This window comes from Eretmochelys imbricata, chromosome 9 (assembly GCF_965152235.1).
Source record: "Eretmochelys imbricata isolate rEreImb1 chromosome 9, rEreImb1.hap1, whole genome shotgun sequence".
NCBI classification, from domain to species: Eukaryota; Metazoa; Chordata; order Testudines; family Cheloniidae; genus Eretmochelys; species Eretmochelys imbricata.
In genome coordinates this window covers 48636286-48655438 of record NC_135580.1, presented here as the reverse complement: position 1 = coordinate 48655438, position 19153 = coordinate 48636286, and the positions used below count along the sequence as shown (strand labels likewise).

At 43.2% G+C, this 19153-nt stretch overlaps 1 protein-coding gene across 3 annotated transcripts in view; it reads right to left on the bottom strand.

Moving 5' to 3' along the window:
- Positions 1 to 13188: 13188 nt before the first annotated feature.
- The window catches only part of MSL2 (MSL complex subunit 2), a 34023-nt gene continuing 28058 nt past the window's right edge, over positions 13189 to 19153 (bottom strand). For all 3 annotated transcript variants that reach the window (XM_077825648.1, XM_077825649.1, XM_077825650.1), the window contains exon 2: positions 13189 to 16684. In XM_077825648.1, the coding sequence (XP_077681774.1) occupies positions 15093 to 16684 (1592 nt within the window). In that variant the 3' untranslated portion in view covers positions 13189 to 15092. The remainder of the gene's footprint in view (positions 16685 to 19153) is intronic.

The window sequence follows — 19153 nt, the reverse complement described above, 5'->3', positions numbered from 1 at the left end:
AAATCTAGTGTCAATCAATAATTGACTTAAAAATCAATAATTTGGGATCACAGACACTAACAAAAGGAGATGGCTGAAGGAGAAACTTTCAGCTGTGAAGAAAAATAGAAAAAATGTATGGTTAATCCTGAATATCTGTTTTCAAAAACAGCCCTTTGCACAAGAGCTACACAGAATTTACTTCTCTCCCAATTTCTGCGCAGATAATGCCTGTGCGGAGATTATCAGGGACAAAAGAGAGATCTGGCACAGGGTGCTAAATTTCTTAATTAAAAAGGGGTCTTTCAACTCATACTAATAAATGGCTTAGTTGTCAGTTCTCTGAAAATTCATTTGATGCCACAAAAGTAATTCCTGTAATTCTGGGGGAGGATATACACATTGCAGTTGTAACCCTTCTGCCAGTCAGAGTTGGCAATAACAAGGGCCACGTTCAGTATCTAGGGGTTCCTTTTCAACAATATGACAAAACCAACTCGAGCCACCATTCAGTGATCTGGGACAATTACACACCACCCCCTGGGCACCTCTAAGAGGCAATACTTCCCCTCTCGCAAGCACAGAGTCTGAGCATAGCAAAAAAAAATTAATAAAAGGAGGGAAATAACACAGGATTAATTTGGGTACAACACCACAAACAGGGTTTATAAAAATAAACCATGAGCAAAAGACCCACCACCAAGTAAGTTGGGTAGTGGCCTCTTCCGATTAGGTTCTTAAGTCCAGCAACCCACAAGTCCCTTTAATGTGCCCATCCCTCCTCTGCACCCTACTCACAGTTGCTGTCCTTGGACAGTGCAGACCAGCGTTCAGAGGTGTATCTGCAGAATTCACCTCCCACCCTGGATAGGGCAAGGTGGCACCTTACTCGCTCCGTTGCTCAGGCACTCACTTGCCACCCCTCTCTGTGGCGCTCTGCTCTGGCACTCTCCCCCAGCCACCCTGCTGGCCACTTGCCAAGATGTCTTCAGGACCCTCCACTTAACACAGCTCTCAGTGATTTCAGCCGTTAGTGGGGGAGCCTCACCTACAAGGTGGCAGCCGCACGCAACACGGACAAAGATTTTGTGGCTGAGGAAGAGGAGGAGGAGAAGAATGCACAGCAGACAAGTGGAGAAGCTGTTCGCCCCAGCAGCCAGGACCTTTTCCTCACCTTGGAGCCAATACTTTGCCAGGTCCTATTGTTCCTGGACCCTGATGGCGAAGAAGGCACCTCTGGTGAGTGCACATTGGTAACAGCACTTCAGGGGTTAAAAGCAATTGTGTTTAATGTTTGATTTGCCCTGAACGATTGGGCTGCATTTGCAGTCAGTACAGCTTTAATGGAAAAGTCTGTTTATGCATCTGGGGATGGAGCAGGACTCCTCCAGGGACATCTCCATGAAGCTCTCCTGGAGGTACTTTGAAAGCCTTTGCAGAAGGTTTCTGGGGAGGGCTGTCTTATTTCGTCCTCCACTGTAGGACACTTTACCACACCAAGCCAGTAGCAAGTGGTCTGGAATCATTGCAGCACAAAGCACGGCAGCGAATGGTCCTGGGTTTTGGTCACATTCATGCAACATTTGGTCTTTATCTTTCTGTGTCAGCTTCAGGAGAGTGATATCATTTATGGTCACCTGGCTGAAATAGGGGAAGTTTTGTAAAGGAACTGTAATCCCCTCTGGTTGGTGATCCCTGACACATTAGACCCCAGAAATGCTGGGCTGTTTGCACTTGGCTATAAGGGATCATCCTGGAGAATAGCCACGCTGGGGGCAGGGGTGTGCGGCACATCACCCCAAAGCCGCAGCCACCCTTTTAAATGGCAACCGCAGCCCCTCTTTTTAAACGCAGCCCTTCCTTTTAAATGGCAAACACAATCAGCATTGGTTGGTATGGGAAAGGAGGGCGCTGCAGTTTGAAACCATTCCCACATGTTATGAACACGGAAGAAGCCAATCCTGCATACCCTTTTGCTTACCATGGCTGCCTACAAACCAAATTCTGTTGCCCAGCTATGTGTGATGTGTCACCATACTGGCAGGCGCTCAATATAAAAGACAAAATGCGACCTTGTACCTAAAACACGTGCTGTCTGCTGTGAATTGTTTGATTCACTGTGAAAAGTCTCCCTTTTGTTCTCAGAAATGTATCTTCTGTAAAGTGAACTCTTCCTTTTTTTCCCCTGCAGCTGCAAATGTTTCTATGCTCCCCACATCAACTCCGTCCCTGAGGTTACCACAGATTAGAAGGCGAAAAAAACACACTCCCGCTGATATGTTTTCAGAGCTCATGCAGTCCTTCTGCACTGATGGGGCACAGCTGAATGCATGGAGGCATTTGGTGGCAGAGGCCAGGAAAGCATACAGTGACTGTGATCATAACATGCAGGAGGAGATGCTGAGGCTAATGGGGGAGCAAATGGACATGATGATGCGTCTGGTGGAGCTGCAGGAAAGGCAACTAGACTACAGACTCCTGCTGCAGCCACTGTTGAACCGCCTGCCCTCCTCGCCAGGTTCCATATCCTCCTCACCCAGATGTCCAAGAATGCAGGGTGGGGAGGCTCCGGGCACCCTGCCACTCAACTCCAGGGGATGGCCCAAGCAACAAAAGGCTGTCATTCAAACAGCTTTGATTTGTAGTGTGGCTACAATAAGCAAAGTGGCCTTGTCCTTCCCTCCTCCCCCACCCCACTCTGTTATCAAACATTTTTTACACCCAGGCCTTCTCCTTTTACTAGTCAGTGTTGCCAGTGATCTCAAGGTTTTTTTTATAAATAAACAGTGAATGGCTTCAGAACAATAGGGATTTTGTTTCCTGTGCCAGCTGTGGTCAAAGGTGGGAGGGAGACTGACTTACAAGGAAGTACATTCACCAAAGGGGGCAGCTTTGCATCAAGGACAAACACACACAACTGTCACACTGTAGCCTGGTCAGTCATGAAACTGTTTTTCAAAGACTCTCTGATGCTTTCTGAACAGCCCGGAGTTCCGAAAGATGCGAGCATCATGCACGTTTCCCGACCATCCCACGTCGATGTCGGTGAAACGGCCCTTGTGATCCACCAGTGCTTGCAACACCACTGACAAGTACCCTTTGCGGTTTATGTACCCTTTCGCAAGGTAGTCTGGTGCCAAGATAGAGATAGATAGATTCCGTCTATCGCCCCACCGTAGTTAGGGAACCCCATTGCAGCAAAGCCATCCACTATGCCCTGCACATTTCCCAGAACCACTACCCTTCTTAGCTGAAGGGTATTGATTGCCCTTGCTACTGGATCACAGCAGCCCCCGTGGTAGATTTGCCCACTCCAAATTGATTCCCGACTGACCAGTAGCAGTCAGGCATCGCAAGCTTCCACAGGGCTATCGCCACTCGCTTCTCAACTGTCAAGGCAGGTCTCAACTTGTTATTCCTGTGCTTCAGGGCAGGGGAAAGCAACTCACAAAGTTCCATGAAAGTGGCCTTACACATGCTAAAGTTTTGCAGCAACTGAGAATCATCCCTTACCTGCAACACTATGCGGTCCCACCAGTCTGTGCTTGTTTGCTGGGCCCAGAATTGGTGTTCCACTGTATCAACATGCCTCAATGATATCCCAATTGCTACATCCCATGCTTTCAGGAATGTCTGTCCAAGTCCTCCTCACAATCTTCCTCATGCTGGCGGCTCCTAGCTAGGCTCTGCGCATACTACAGGATAATGTGTGAAGTGTTTGCAATGCTCACAAAAGCAGTGTACAGCTGAGCGGGCCCCATGCTTGCTGTGCTATGACGTCTGCATGGATAACCCAGGAAAAAAGGCATGAAATGATTGTTTGCTCTTGCTTCCAAGGAGGGAGGGAGCAGGGGAGACTAATGATATGTACCCAAAACCACCCGTGACAATGTTTTTGCCCCATCACGCATTGGGAGCTTAACCCAGAATTCCAATGGACAGCAGGGACTATGGGATAGCTACCAACAGTGCACCACTCTGTGAGTCGATGCTAGCCACGGTTTTGAGGATGCACTCCACCAACCTAATGCGCTTAGTGGGGACATGCATGATTGACTGTATAAAATCAGTTGCTAAAGATAGACTTCTATAAAATCAACCTAATTTCGTAGTGTAGAATGCCCTTAGACCTGGGTATTAGTGATTGCAGCTCCATGGTATGTAATAAGACTCTCAGTTGAATCTAAATTAGCTCTATTACACAGTGGAGAGAGGAAGGGTCAAATGGTGTCTGGGGCCCTTAGGTAAAGCCCACACCACCAGTACCTGTCCCCACCCTCTCTCACCTCCCACTGTGGGGGGGGAGGGTGGGGAGGGAGGGAGAGATAGAGAAAGCACCTTGCTTAATCCACCATGTAAGCACTTGCTCTGGGATGTTGCCACCTCGCCAGCCATCCATTGCTCCACTGGCCGCCCTGCCAGCCGCCCACCAGCTGCCCCACCTGCCGTCCGGCCCATTGGCCACCATTCCACTCCGCTGGCTTCCTGCCAGCCACTCTGCTGCATTCTGTCACCTTCTGCTTCTCTACTGTAACCTCTGCAGGTCGGTCTCTTGAGGTTAAAATTTGGGTCCGTCTCCATCCACAATCCACAAAAATGGGCTGTGGATATCCATGGATTTTCAGAGCTCTACTTTCCAAGCAATTAGCCAATTTCACCCTGTTCCCTGACTGAAAACAAGTAGGGAACCAGAAATAAGCACTAATTTCATGAATGGCTCCCCTGCAAACCTACAAATGACACATGCATGCAAGTTACCAGCCCTGAATTCACTTCCTCTGGCCATTTCAATCTATCACACATTTTTCCGTTTACTTTTGGTTTCTAAAGTTTCCTGCTCCTTTGCTCTGTTACCTTCCACAGGTCCAAAGCAATGAATGCTGAACACACAGAAATTACAGCACTATATGAATAAACTGAAAGCTAGCATGGCCACCAAGAGTACCATTGCAAGCAGCAGTTGGCCAGTTAGTTTCACTCTCACCACCAACACATATTGTTGTTTTTGGGGTTTGCTTTCACAGATGCTGAGGTGCCACTCAGCTCTTAGTTGGGGAACTTCATTGCTGAAGCAGGCTGTCCAGAAATGCTGTCCCACAACAAGTGATTTCTGGTCTAGTGATCACTTAACAAAACAAAATACTCCTAATGGAGCCTTAATTACCTCTATCTTTGAACAGTGGGGAGGGGCAGGTTAAACCTTGCTTAGGACTCTTAGGTAGAGCCCCACCTCCCGGCACGGACACCTGTCCCCACCCCCTCTTATCCTTCACAGGGATGTGACATCCGAGGGTAACTCCCTCCATCAGGACCAGCTAAGCACAGTTCAGCTGCCCTTTACTCAGACAGTAAGGATAACATTTCATTACCCCTGCATTCAGCATTAAAGTGATTTGTAACCCAACACCAGCCAAAGTTGATCACTTTGGCAACACAGCTCTGTCTGCTGGATACCTAGGCAGCGTGGGTGTGTTCAGGTAAATACAGTGTGGTCCTGAAGCCTTTTCCCTCCTCAACTACCTGTCGGGGAGAACTCATTCAGACCCTGCTTACATCAGTATCAGGACCTAGATTAAAATTCCCAGTTCCCAGCCCTGTGTTTACAACCATTAGACTCAATGTCTCTTTAGTGATGGGAAGACATGCACTAGTTCATTTTCAGCTTACTGCTTCTGTCATGTTTTCCCCTTCCTCTGGTTGAAGGGGAAGACACATTTTAAATTGAAATAATGTTTTAAAACACTAATGAAACAAAACAATGGGCTGTTGTTAACATTTATCAAGAGCCAACAGGGAAGCTGGTATAGAACTTTTTCATCAGTCAAGCAACAGTCTTTCCTAGAAAATGCACAGTATCTAGCGGCTGAACTTTCATCTGCTTCACTTAATATTTCATTTAATGTGAAATATTGCTACATGAAAACCTAGTTCCGAAGATGCGGAATTCCTTCAACAGCTGCTTTGGGCTTTCCCAACAACACATAGATAGCAGTGTTTGGAGTTTCTCTCTCCAATTTACTGAGGCAAGAAAAAAATTACAAAGCTTACTTGACTTGCAACATTGAGGCTCAAACAACAGAAAAAAATCTAATATCCCCTCTAAAATAGCCTGCCTTTCACAGAAGGTAAAGTGAAGAAGGATCAACATTTGAAGTATTACCAGTGCACTTGTGTCATAAATATAAAGTGAAGGGTAAACCCCTTTAAAATCCCTCCTGGCCAGAGGAAAAATCCTCTCACCTGTAAAGGGTTAAGAAGCTAAAGGTAACCTCGCTGGCACCTGACCAAAATGACCAATGAGGAGACAAGATACTTTCAAAAGCTGGGAGGAGGGAGAGAAACAAAGGGTCTGTGTCTGTCTGTATGCTGCTTTTGCTGGGGACAGAACAGGAATGGAGTCTTAGAACTTTTAGTAAGTAATCTAGCTAGGTATGTGTCAGATTATGATTTCTTTAAATGGCTGAGAAAAAACTGTGCTGAATAGAATGACTATCCCTGTCTGTGTGTCTTTTTTGTAATTTAAGGTTTTGCCTAGAGGGATTCTCTATGTTTTGAATCTAATTATCCTGTAAGGTATCTACCATCCTGATTTTACAGAGGTGATTCCTTTACTTCTATTAAAAGTCTTCTTGCAAGAAAACTGAATGCTTTTTCATTGTTCTAAGATCCAAGGGTTTGGGTCTGTGGTCACCTATGCAAATTGGTGAGGATTTTTACCAAACCTTCCCCAGGAAGTGGGGTGCAAAGGTTGGGAGGATTTTGGGGGGAAAGACGTGTCCAAACTACGTTTCCCAGTAAACCCAGTTAAAGTTTGGTGGTGGCAGTGGAAATTCCAAGGGCAAAGGGTAAAATTAATTTGTACCTTGGGGAAGTTTTAACCTCAGCTGGTAAAAGTAAGCTTAGGAGGTTTTCATGAAGGTCCCCACATCTGTACCCTAGAGTTTAGAGTGGGGAAGGAACCTTGACAACTTGTGAAAACATGTTCACAAGTATGGGAGTTTAACAAAGCTGAAATCAGACAACCCTCAGTAAGCAGCCACCTTTCCCAAGCTGTTCTGAAAGCACAGTCCATATGCCATGTAGAGTCCACAATTCTTGGGGGATTGACTTAGCCTAGCACAGAAGAGCCTTGATCCCTAAATGGGGGTCCCTTGGTTGCTACCATAATGCAGATAACCAATGGAGCAAGTACAAATTTCACCTCCAACCTTCCTGGGTGTGGCTTTTCCCAGGGTTCCTTTGTGAGCTCAGAGAGCCATTCCCACCGCCCTTATGAGCAGGTGGGACATCATCACATGCCTCAAGAAGGCAGCAAGCATTTCCCAGCAGGCTCAAAACTTGCAAAAAGGGTGAGGGGACTTTCAGGTGCACATTGGGGAAGTATGTACCAGCCTGGCAGAGAACCATGTCCAGGACATGCTGTTTGTTGCCTTCTCTCTGTGCAACCCTTTCAGCTCCCCAGGACCCACATGGCATTTCCAGAATCTCCTTTTTTGAAGCCATGCACCTGCCTGATTCTCCTAGGTGCCCTCAGGAGAAACCCAGTTTCACTGCACAAAAATGGGTCTGGTCAATGAGTCAGCCCAATTTCCCACTCAGAGGGGAGCTATCATGCAGAAGTCCTCTCTGCAGAGGCAAAGGCACTCAAATCCCACCAAGTTTCCTGCACCCATAGCTAGGCACATCCCAAATCCACTAGGCTGGCCACTATTTCCCCTTCTATTTGTATAAGCATAGTAACCACCTCCTGCCTCCAAGAAGAACCCCAGAACCCCATGATGCTGGCAACACATCTGCCACGTTTGAGACTCGGGGCCCTGGTAGGGTTTCTCCGCCCGCTTCTTCCGCAACGGCGGCAGAGCGCTCCGGAGGCGAGAGACCCGTAGCTTGTGGCTGATGAAACGCCCTTTTCTGCCAGTTGCCGTCAGGCTCCGCTTGCGCACGAGCGACTAACGGGCTTCATTCGGGGGGAGGGATAGCTCAGTGGTTTGAGCATTGGCCTGCTAAACCCAGCTTTGTGAGTTCAATCCTTGAGGGGGCCATTTAGGGATCTGCAGCAAAAGTTGGGGATTGGTCCTGCTTTGAGCAGGGGGTCGGACTAGATGACCTCCTGAGGTCCCTTCCAACCCTGATATTCTATGATTCTATGATTATCAGAAACATGAAAGGAACAGAGTAGCCATGCATGACCCAACAAAGAACAGGACACTGGTGAGACTGAGAGGCAAGATTTTTTACTTCATGCTAAGTGGCACACAGTAGAGCCCTGCAGCAGGACCAGGATCCCACAGGTCCTGCAGGACCTGCTGCAATTATAGCAGGAGCGGGATTAAAAATAATCCCATGCAGGGCTCTAGCACACAGGATCTGGTCCAAGAGGTGAATACAGCTGAACTGCTCAGTAATAGCGACCATAAAGTAATTACATTTCACATCTTTGTAAGGGGGAAAACACCAAACAAAACTCCACCACGGTAGCATTTAACTGCACAAAACTGAGGAGGTGAGTTAAATGGAAATTAAAAGGAACAGTCACAAGGGTGAAAAGCCTGTAAACTTCATGAAAACTATTAAAAATCACCATAAAAGAGGCTCAAACTATATGTATGCCACCAAAAAAAAAAAAAAAGTAAGAGGACCAAAAAATTGCCACCGTGACTAAACAGCAAAGTAAAAGAGGTGGCTAGAGACAAAGAGGCATCCTTTAAAAATTGGAAGTCAAATCCTACTGAGGAAAATAGAAACGAGCATAAACTCTGGCAAATAAAGTATAATTAGGCAGGCCAAAAAAGAATTCAAAGAGCACCTAGCAAAAAACACGAAAACTAATAGCAAAAATTGTTTTAAGCACATCAGACGCAGGAAGTCTGCTAAATAATCAGTGGGGCCACAGCTTCACTATGTGTTGGGTAAAGAAATACTCTCTTACGTTTGTTTTAAACATGATGCCTATTAAATTTCATTGGGTGACCCCTGGTTCTGTGTGTTATGTGAAGAGGTAAATAACACTTCCTTTTTCGCTTTCTCTACACCATTCATGATTTTATAAACCTATAACATATCCTGCATTCATCATCTCTTTTCTAAATGGAACAGTCCTTGTCTTCTTGATCTCTCCTCATATGGAAGCTATTCCATGCCCCTAATAATTTTTGTTGGCCGTCTCTCTACTTTTTCAAATTCTAATGTATCTTTTTTGAGATGGGGCAACCAGAACTGCCTGCAATATTCAAAGCGTGGGTATATCATGGATTTATATAGTGGCATCATCGTATTTTCTGTCCTATTATCTATCCCTTTCCTAATGGTTTCTAACATAGTTAGCTTTTTGGACTGCTGCTCCACATAGAGCAGATGTATTCAGAGAACTCTCCACAATGACCGTTTATTCCTACTCTTTGTTTCCTAGCTTTTACCAGTTACTGATGCATGAGAGGACCTTCACTCTTATCCCATGACTGCTTACTTAGCTTAAGAGCCTTTGGTTGAGGAACCTAGTCAAAGGCTTTCGGAAAGTGCAAATATGCTATATTCACTGGATCACTCTTGACGACATATTTGTTGACCCCTTCAATTAATTCTAGTAGATTGGTGAGGCATGATTTCCCTTTACAAAAGCCATGCTGACTCTTTCCCCAACAAATCATATTAATCTATGTGTCTGATAATTATGTTAATTAATTATGTTAATTAATTATGATAATTAATTATTAATTATGATAATTAATTAGAACTATAAATACTAGTGAATAATCACAACTATGACATAGCTGGCATCACAGAGACCACTTGTACAGGCAACTTGAAAAGTATGCTGTTTTTAAAATCACAGTATCTTAAATCCATGCAATCAAAGTGAGCTTCAATAAAGAACACAAACTACTGTAAGAACTATACATTTAAACAATGCTTGCAATTTAATCTGTATGTATTTTAACCTGCTTTTTATGTATAATTAGATGATGATTGCAGGAATTAGAGACTTAATAGCAAAAGTTCTGAAATTCATCAAAGAGGTAGCGTGGAGATCACTTGTGCTAGCATGGTTTTACCTTTGCTGTTTTACTTTGCTTTGGTTTGTTTTTCAAATTAAAAGTAATTAAATTCAAATTAAAAGTAATTCATTCTACTGAGGGGTCATAGCATGGGGATTATTGATCACATGTTCCCCTCGTGTTGTCCAAAAATCCTCTCTCTCAAAGTCATTCAGATCACATTGCCCACATCTTTTAAGCTGCAACTCTTCCCATTACCCTGGTCATCAAGGTCAAACTTCTCATTCACATGTTTAGGGACCTTGCTCATTTGAAACTTGATCTGTATCCGTGACTCAGTCTGCCGGGGCATTGCCCCACCATTGACTGATCCACAAATGTCAAAATGTCATCAGCCTCAACACCAATGATCAAATTCTGGGGGGAAAAGTAGGGGTTGACCATAATGAATGGGGCCCTTAATGAATATGGATGGCCCTGGAGGCAGCAGGACTGAGGTGCCAGAGTATCCCTTGGCAGACTCCTGTGCTAGCACTTCAGTGCTGCAAAGCCGAACTCAGCTGCACTGAGACTGCCTTCTCCTCCCTGCCCCAACTCCCCTTTCTACCCCAATGCCTCCCTACCCCTAAACTGCCCCCTTTTCCTGTTAACTGCCACTTACTGACCCTCCTCCTCTCCAGCCCTCCCCCTGCCTATCCTTACTGCATAATCCCCCACCTTCTGCCCCTACCTCTAACACCCCCAACTCCCCTACCCATTACCCACTGCCCTCTGCCCTGCCTGCTCCCCTCATGTAACTTCCACTTGTGCACCTACCACAGTGCACCCCTTCTACCTGCAACTACCAGTTCTCTGTCCAATTTCCCCCTTGTGGATGCCAGGTCCCCTCTCCTCCCAATTCAACCAGTCTACAACCTCCCCTCTGGCACCAGCTCGCCCAATTTCTGACCCCCTTTCCCTTCTCTTCCCCTCAGCCCCGTTGCTGGAGGAACGGTGGGAACTGATCTCTGTCAAGCAGCTGGCCAAGGCACTAGATAGCACCTATCACTTCTTGCCAGGATGCAGGGGCTTCTCCAGAGTGGGGTGTCAGAGTCTGGGATACATCAGTGAAGTACCAAGTCTGGACAAGAGGACCAGTTGTGATGTAGACTCTTCCCTTACTGCACTCCAGCTCCCCTTACCATGGGGAGGCAGCACCTGCTGCTGCTGTTCTCCCAGTAGCTCCTGACCCTGCTGCTGGCCACAAAGGGAGAAGGGGGCCAAATCCCCCCCCCCAACTCTTTGAATGAATCAAAATCTGGGTAGTCCCTAAAAATAATGAGACCCAGCCCCTTCTTCCCCCTGCAATTCAAGCTCAGTTCAACATCTACCTTAGTTTCTTTCTCCTAATCCCACACATTCTTTTCCACACACTGTCCTTCCAGCATGGAACATATTCACAATGTCCACTTATCAAGCCGCCATCGTCGCCTCATTTTAATCCCTCTTAAAACTCACCTTTGCCATATCAGCTACAAGGTGAAAAAACACTCAGAAGTTATTTATACGTAACAGAATTTCATGACCTGCAAATGCCCAAACTGCACCTGTGCATATCAACTTATTACTTCATCTACCCTATTTGTCTCTCTCCCTCTTGGTGCCTTTTTACAATGAGATAAATGTAAGACCACTGCGGTCTTTTTTCTTTAGGTTTCTTTAAACATACTTTTGAAGTGTAGATGAAGCATACTTTTGTTACCGTAAAAATAATAAATTGACAGTCTAGCCAAACTAGATGCACTTGCAACTTTGACAAATTTGTTATATATAAATAGTAGTTTGATTCATGGAAAATGTTTTAATGTGTCTATTCCTTGACAAAGGATTCTCTCTTGTATTCAGATGGTATGGATGTGAACACCACATTCATTTTGTATCACATGAACTGCACTTTCCAAGAGAAATATTACACATCCCAGAAAAGGACAGACAAGTTACTGATCCAATTTTTGAAAAAAAGTTTTTGATCTTCCAATTCGTGCAGCATGCTCTCAGCTAAGAAGCAGCTTACATCAGAAATATCTTTGAAGATAGTGATCCTTCACCGGCTACATTTTGTTGCTGATGCAGTTCTCAAATTAGAGAATATGAAGGAAGTTTGCAAGAGTAATGCATTACTGCAGAAACTCTGAGGCGAGAGAGAAAGAGCACACACTTACCAAATGCAGGGTAGCCCCAAGTGGTCTTATTTACACTAGCACAGCCTTCAAGGTTTCCCATTATTGCACCACTCCATGGGGGCAGCGACACTTGTAATAGCAATTGTGGTACTCACTAGTGTAGACAGGCAAAAAACAGCCAGCATGAAGGTAAAGACCATTTAAGCTAGTATTTAGGTTGCTTTAAATGGTCCTAAAGAGACAGGACCAATGCAATTATTTCACTGAAGTTCTCTCCTCCAAACTCATAATCCTTTTCCACTGCTTAATTTACTCCTCAACATACAGGGGAGGCAGAAAATGAAAAGAAACAAAAGCTAATTTTAAATTATGAAGAAACAATTTTCTTCTGAAAACTAAAAAGCATTCATACATGCCACACTGATGCCCTCAGCAGTTACAAAATAGAATTAGAAAACTAACATTTATTAATCAATTTACATTTTAATACACATTTCAAGAACGTGGTAGCATAAAAGGAAACTTGGTTTTAAAACAACCTGAATTTACCATTTAGCAATGTTACATTAATGATCAGGGGTCTCCTATCAATGGTTCCAAAACACACTTCACCTAAATCGCCAACAACTGGAACTTCACTTAATGAAACAGTAAAAAATAAATAATTCCAAACTACTCCTACATTGAGGAATGTGTACTGAAGTATATAGTTTAGAGTACAAATAAATGTACTAACAACAATCTCAGCAAAACTTAACAGCTTTGCGGAAGTGTTCAGAAGCTACTACCCATGTTACTCAAACTCCACTAAAATCCGTTTGTCACTTGATTACTTTACTTACATGTAGTGGAATAATAAACACAGATTTACATGAGTAGGTCAAAGTCAAACCACCAAAGTAGAAAATAGTAGGATCCTCTTGGTCAACACACAAAATCACATACAAATTTAACTAAATATGTTTTAATAGGACATCATTAAACCTCATGAGGGTTAAAAACAGAGAATTCAGGTACTTGGATTGGCAAATAAAGACAAGAATACTAAGAAGCATTTTCCACCATTTACTCTCGTTATCAAAAATATTTTTCAACTCTTCTTGCAAAACAAAAACAAAATAGTACAGACTGGACACATACATCACATTTTTCATCCTATGGCTTTAACACCCCACCCTACCCGACCCCACAAAAAAGACGGGGGGGGAATACAAAACAAAACGAAAAAAATTATCTGACCACATTCACAGAAAATGACACCAAAGTACACTACAAAAACAAAAGGTGGTGTCATTTGATTTGTGTCCAAAAAGTTTTTGCTTATTTCTTAGACAGGTAACCATCATTGTACGTGCTTTGTGCACAATCAAAATATATCCAACATTATGTCATAATTCACTGGAGATTTCATTTAATTAATAAGAATATGGCTGCCAAAAATGGAATTTGAAAAATTTTAGCACTGTTTCTCTTTAGACATGCTGTTATAATAGTAACTGTCTTTTAAATTAGAAGGATAATGCTTTGTATACTAGTCATACCATCTTTTATTTGTGCTGTACCATTTAAAGATGAGATATCTCTGCATCATGAGGAAGTCTGACTTCTTTGGAATGGCATAAAAAAAATCTTAAAACTGTTGTAATGTTGTGCAAAATGCAAAAAGCCTTCTTTGAACTATTTCCTTATTTTCAGGGATTAACTGGAAACCAACCAGTTGGGCATATCGAATGTAGAAGAGTGAGCTGAACACTTGGTGGAATAAGCTGTGTAGCATACTTTACCTAATGAGTACTGAGAATAACTTGATCCTGTTTACCCATCAGTTCTCTTTCCTGACTGAGGGGAAGCAAGTAACAATGGGCCATATTCCTAGGGTAAATAGATCCCAAGTGCATCAGAATACAGGGTTAACCTCATTTATATCTTTAAGTGAAGAAAAGAGAAACCAATGGTGGGTAAAGACTGTATAAACCACTATGTTTTGTTGTTTTTGGTTTTTTGGGGTGGGGGGGGTACCAATGGACAAAGATTTTAACCCAGCCCAGATTTATTTTTTATATTTGTAACCTAGGGTCAAATTCTTCTCAGATACTACATGCAACAACTCCCACTGAAATCAATGAGTTTACATATGTGGTGTTTGGCCCTTCTTTGTTTATTAGTTGTTTCCCCTCTCAGGATTAAGTGAACAGCAACATGCCAAAGATGAATGGAGTTAGTGCCACAGGGCATAAAATATACCAGACACACACCTACCTGTACGTTTTTTAGAAAAAGTGAATGAAGTGATTACAGAGAGACTTGAGCAGGATCTGGAGGGAAAGCCACCTTACAATTGACTCCAGCTAATTGCAGTTACTTCTTAGCCAATTCCAATGAGGGACAACTTCTCTTTCCATGAAATTGATTTGTAACTGTTCCATGCTCTAGATAACCAACACTCATGATCAAAAAAGATGGGTCATTCAAAGACTACATTGCTCAGCTAATACTGTACTTTCAACAGGAATGGGATGTGATTTGCTAGCAACACTGACTCCGATGGCAGTGTAATTGGTAGTTATTTTCACAAATCATAAACTAGCACAACTTTGATGGACTGACTAGATATCACTTCCTTACATTTAATTGGAAGCTTTAATTGAGCACAAAGCATTAACTGGTACAATGAGGTTAATATGTTCCTTGCCAAAGGTCATCTTGTATTAAAACCATTTACATCAGCATCTGATCTCAAACTATGAGGTGCTGTGAGATCTAAAGACAGTTTTAGGGTAACTCCTCCATTATCTGCAAACTATTTCCCAGACACTAACACACATAACATAGCAATGAAAAACACTTGATACAAGTGATCTATAGGCAGGAGCTTCGGCAAGTTAAACAGAACCATAGCTGCCTTAAAACTGTAGCAGTTCCCCTACTAAGGGCAGGGAAGAGACAAAAAAATGATTTAACAGTCATATCTCATGTCTATAGCTTCATCCAAACTTTTATCATCGTGTGTACTGGCAGCTAAAAATGTAGTTACTGGTGACGCTGTCATATTAATTACACTGGTACTTGTGCTGGCACTGCGCACAATGCTTGTCACATTAATGCCCAAAGTAAGCCTAGTCTGTTCCAAGGCCTTTTCTGGCACTGCAAATGCTTCCAGCTTCTTCTCCCCATTAGCCATATATGAGTTTTGGCAGCCACGGCATATACAGTCTAAGCAGGCTTTACGGTTAGAGTAGCAAGGGCAGCGTTGGCCACGGCATGTAAGAACACTTGGATTTTGGGTGGCGCGACCACATTTACACCCTTTCTTTTCTTGTGGCTTTTTGTATGCAGTTTTTGTCGGACTTCCTGGCATAACATTGCTGCTAGCAACCTTTTCCTTTGCTTTGTCTTTTGTTTTCAGTATTCCTGGTTTGGCTTTTGGGTGAGATTTCTTGGGGGCATGTTCTAGATTCTTTTTCATGCTTTTATTAGGCAGGAGTACAGTTTTACTTATTTTAGGAGTACTGCCTCCATTGGGTACAGTTGCTACAGGCTGCAAAGACATCTTATTTTCCTGTTTCACTGTTACTGGAGCTGATGCTCCCAACGTTGGGCCACAGATGATGCTGGAAATGGGTAGTGGCTGAACCTTTTCGCTGTCACTTTCTGATCGAGATCGTTTTCGGTTTAACTTAACTACCTTAGGTGTTGCTGCTGTACATGAGATCCCATGAGGAGAAGCACCTGTGGACATGAAAACATTATGGCTAAGAGGTGGGGGAGAAAGCTGCAGGAAAGGACCATTGGATACGGTGGCTTCCAAGCTGGGCTGCAGATCAGAACTACAAACTTCAGTGCTTGAAACAGTTTCTAAGCTTCGGAGAACTTCCTCAACACTAAGCAACAGTGAGCCAGGTTTTATATCTTCGTTGAAACTGCAGATGTCAAGGCCTGATGTACACAAGTCACTAGTAGAAACTGTGTCACACACAGGCTGAAGACTGCTAGAGATATCCTCAGTTTTTATGTACTCTCCAGTACTACACACATCAATTGTATTTGCATGTTCAGGGGAAGGAATATTTACTCCAAGTTTATCCACTGAAAGCCCATTACAATTGGGCAACCCATTGATAACAGAACCTCTAATATCAATATTATGTGTGCTTTCAGGCATTGAAGAAAAACTAGCTTGAGGATCATTAGCATGTTCTGAGGTTGAAGGTAATGGAGAATGTGTCAAACACAAAGGCATGGCTGCATCAGAAGTTTTTTCTGTGTCTTCATGGAGTGGTGATCCATCTTTGAGCAAAGCCAAAAGATCTGCAGAACAGTCAACTGCTTGTATTATATCTCGTGCCAATGGAGTCTGTGTTATGTATTCACACAGCTTTTTGTAGCAGTTCACTAGAATGCTCAGCTGTTTATTTTCCTCAAACTGTTCATAGTCTTTGCACCAACTACATGATGGTTTCATCATCATCTTCTTGCCTTTACAAGTTTTGCAGACATAATGCTGACACGTGGAGTTGGTGGGAGCAATAGGATCCTGTAGCAAATTTCCTAAGAGGAAAAAGAAAAGAAGGTTATTAGAGCAGACCAACTGGCATAGGCTGTCAGGGTAACATAAGAGGGACTTCCTATTTACAGCGGTATGAATTGCCTGTATAGTGTTCAGTGATGAACGAGGCCATGAGAAAAATCATAGGTGTGCAAAGAATATGAACTGAGATTTTAGACTCATTACAATTGCTGTACTCACAGTTCTAAAACAATGTTGTGTTTAAAACTTTTCTATATTGCAGAGAAAAATTTCAACATAATCTGATCTGCTGATGCCCATTAACCCAGCCTTTAGAAAACAGTGCCAAGCAAAACAATATCAGCATTGCCCCTTACACACCACATTCATCTCAATGTGGTGACACACGATGCAATGTCCCTAATGCACTAACCAAGAGAGCTACATCTGTACAAAGTGGGAAGGGTTAAAACAGAAATTGAAAATCAAAGGTTAAAATTAGGGAAGTCAAAATGGAAACAGTACAGAGGGAAGTAGCACTGACAAATGAAAACATGAAGGGTGTATAAGGAAGATAATTTGTTGTGGAAGAGTCAACATGATTTTTATAAAGGGAAATCATGCCTCTCCAAACTACTAGAATTTTTTGAAGGGGTCAACTAGAATGTGGACAAGAGGGATCCAGTCGATACAGTGTACTTAGATTTTCAGAAAGCCTTTGAGAAGATCCATCACCAAGAGCTCTTAAGCAAAGTAAGCTGTCATGGGATAAAAGGGAAGGTCCCCTCATGGATCAGAAACTGGTTAAAAGATAGGAAACAAAGGGTAGGAATAAAAGGTCAGTTTTCAGAATGGAGAAAGGTAAATAGTGGCATCCCCCAAGGGTCTGTACTGGGACCAGTACAATTCAACATATTCATAAATGATCTGGAAAAAGGAAATAACTGTAAGGTGGCAAAATTTGTGGATGATTCAAAACTACTCAAGAACTAGGGGGTCACCAAATGAATTTAATAGGCAGCAGGTTTAAAACAAAAGGAAGTATTTCTTCACACAACACACAGTCAACCTGTGGAACTCTTTGCCAGAGGATGTTATGAAGGCCAAATCTAAAACAGGGTTCAAAAAAGAACTCGATAAATTCATGGAAGACATGTCCATCAATGGCTATTATCCAGGATAGGCAGGGATGGTGTCCCTAGCCTCTGTTTGTCAGAAGCTGGGGATGGGTGACAGGGATGGATCACTTGATGATTATCTGTTCTGTTCATTCCCTCTGGGGCACCTGGCACTGGCCACTGTCGGAAGACAGGATACTGGGCTGGATGGACCTCTGGTCTGACCCAGTATGGCCGTTCTTATGTTAAGTGCCACCTCTACAGGTACTCTTAGGCAAAGTTCTCTGGCTTGTGTGTGCTGGGTGCCCGCACACGAATGGAATACGTGTCTGCAACCACTCAAAGAAGAACAGAAAGAGTTCAGGGAAGAACCACAAGGACACAGACTAGAAAATATTGCAGTTTGAATTTGTCTGGCTTCAACTTCCAGCCATTGGATATTGTTATGTTTCTGTCTGCTAGATTATGGAGCCCTCTACTATCAAATACCTTCTCCCGGCATAGGTACCTGAAGATAAAATACAGGTTATTTATTGCCTTTCAACAATTTCTCAGCATACCCCTAGCTATATGAGGGATCCTACATTCATGGACAGCTTCCCTCCTAGAGGCGGTCCCTCAATTTCTGGATGACAACTTCAGTTTCAAGCTTCCTTTTAAAAAGGATCCCACCTCCCACCCACCCCCCTTTTTTTTTGAACTCTCTCTCTCACCTGGCATGATAACTCATAATTATTCAGAGTGAGGTAAATTCTAGCCAGGATGTCTCAATGTCTCCCCATTAACTCTAATGGTCCATCATTTTCTTTTCCTGAGCTGGACAATATATGGGTATTTTAAGTTGGTTTTGTGAAAATAACTGGTTTGGAAGGTGCCTCTCCCTATCTGACTGCTTCACCACTCTACTGTGAGATACAGCTGAAGCTGCCCCATGGAATATGAGCATAGTTTTCTATATACACAAATACATAAATTAATAACCATAGTCTGCATACATCTCATAATGACCATCAAGTTCAGAACATCAGAAGCTTTAAAAAAAGACGTTACTCAACATGGTTTTATAGTACAACACCACAGTATGCAATCAGTTAAATCAACTGCTCATTTTTAAGGTGTTAAATTTCTGATTTCCCTTTGAGGTGTCTGCAGCCTGACTGTTACAGATAATACTTCAATAACCCCAAGTACTGCATCAATACAAAAGTCCATCTCAGTTGGCCTCTGGACTTCAAAAGTGTGTTTACTGATCAGACAGACAAATTACCCTATAGGGCAAATAAATGCACTGCACACTTGTGCTGGTAAGCTAGGCCTCCAAACAAGCTCTTTTGGAAAACATAGCAGCAATATCTACTGAAAATACACAAATCAGACCTAAATGTCCCCATG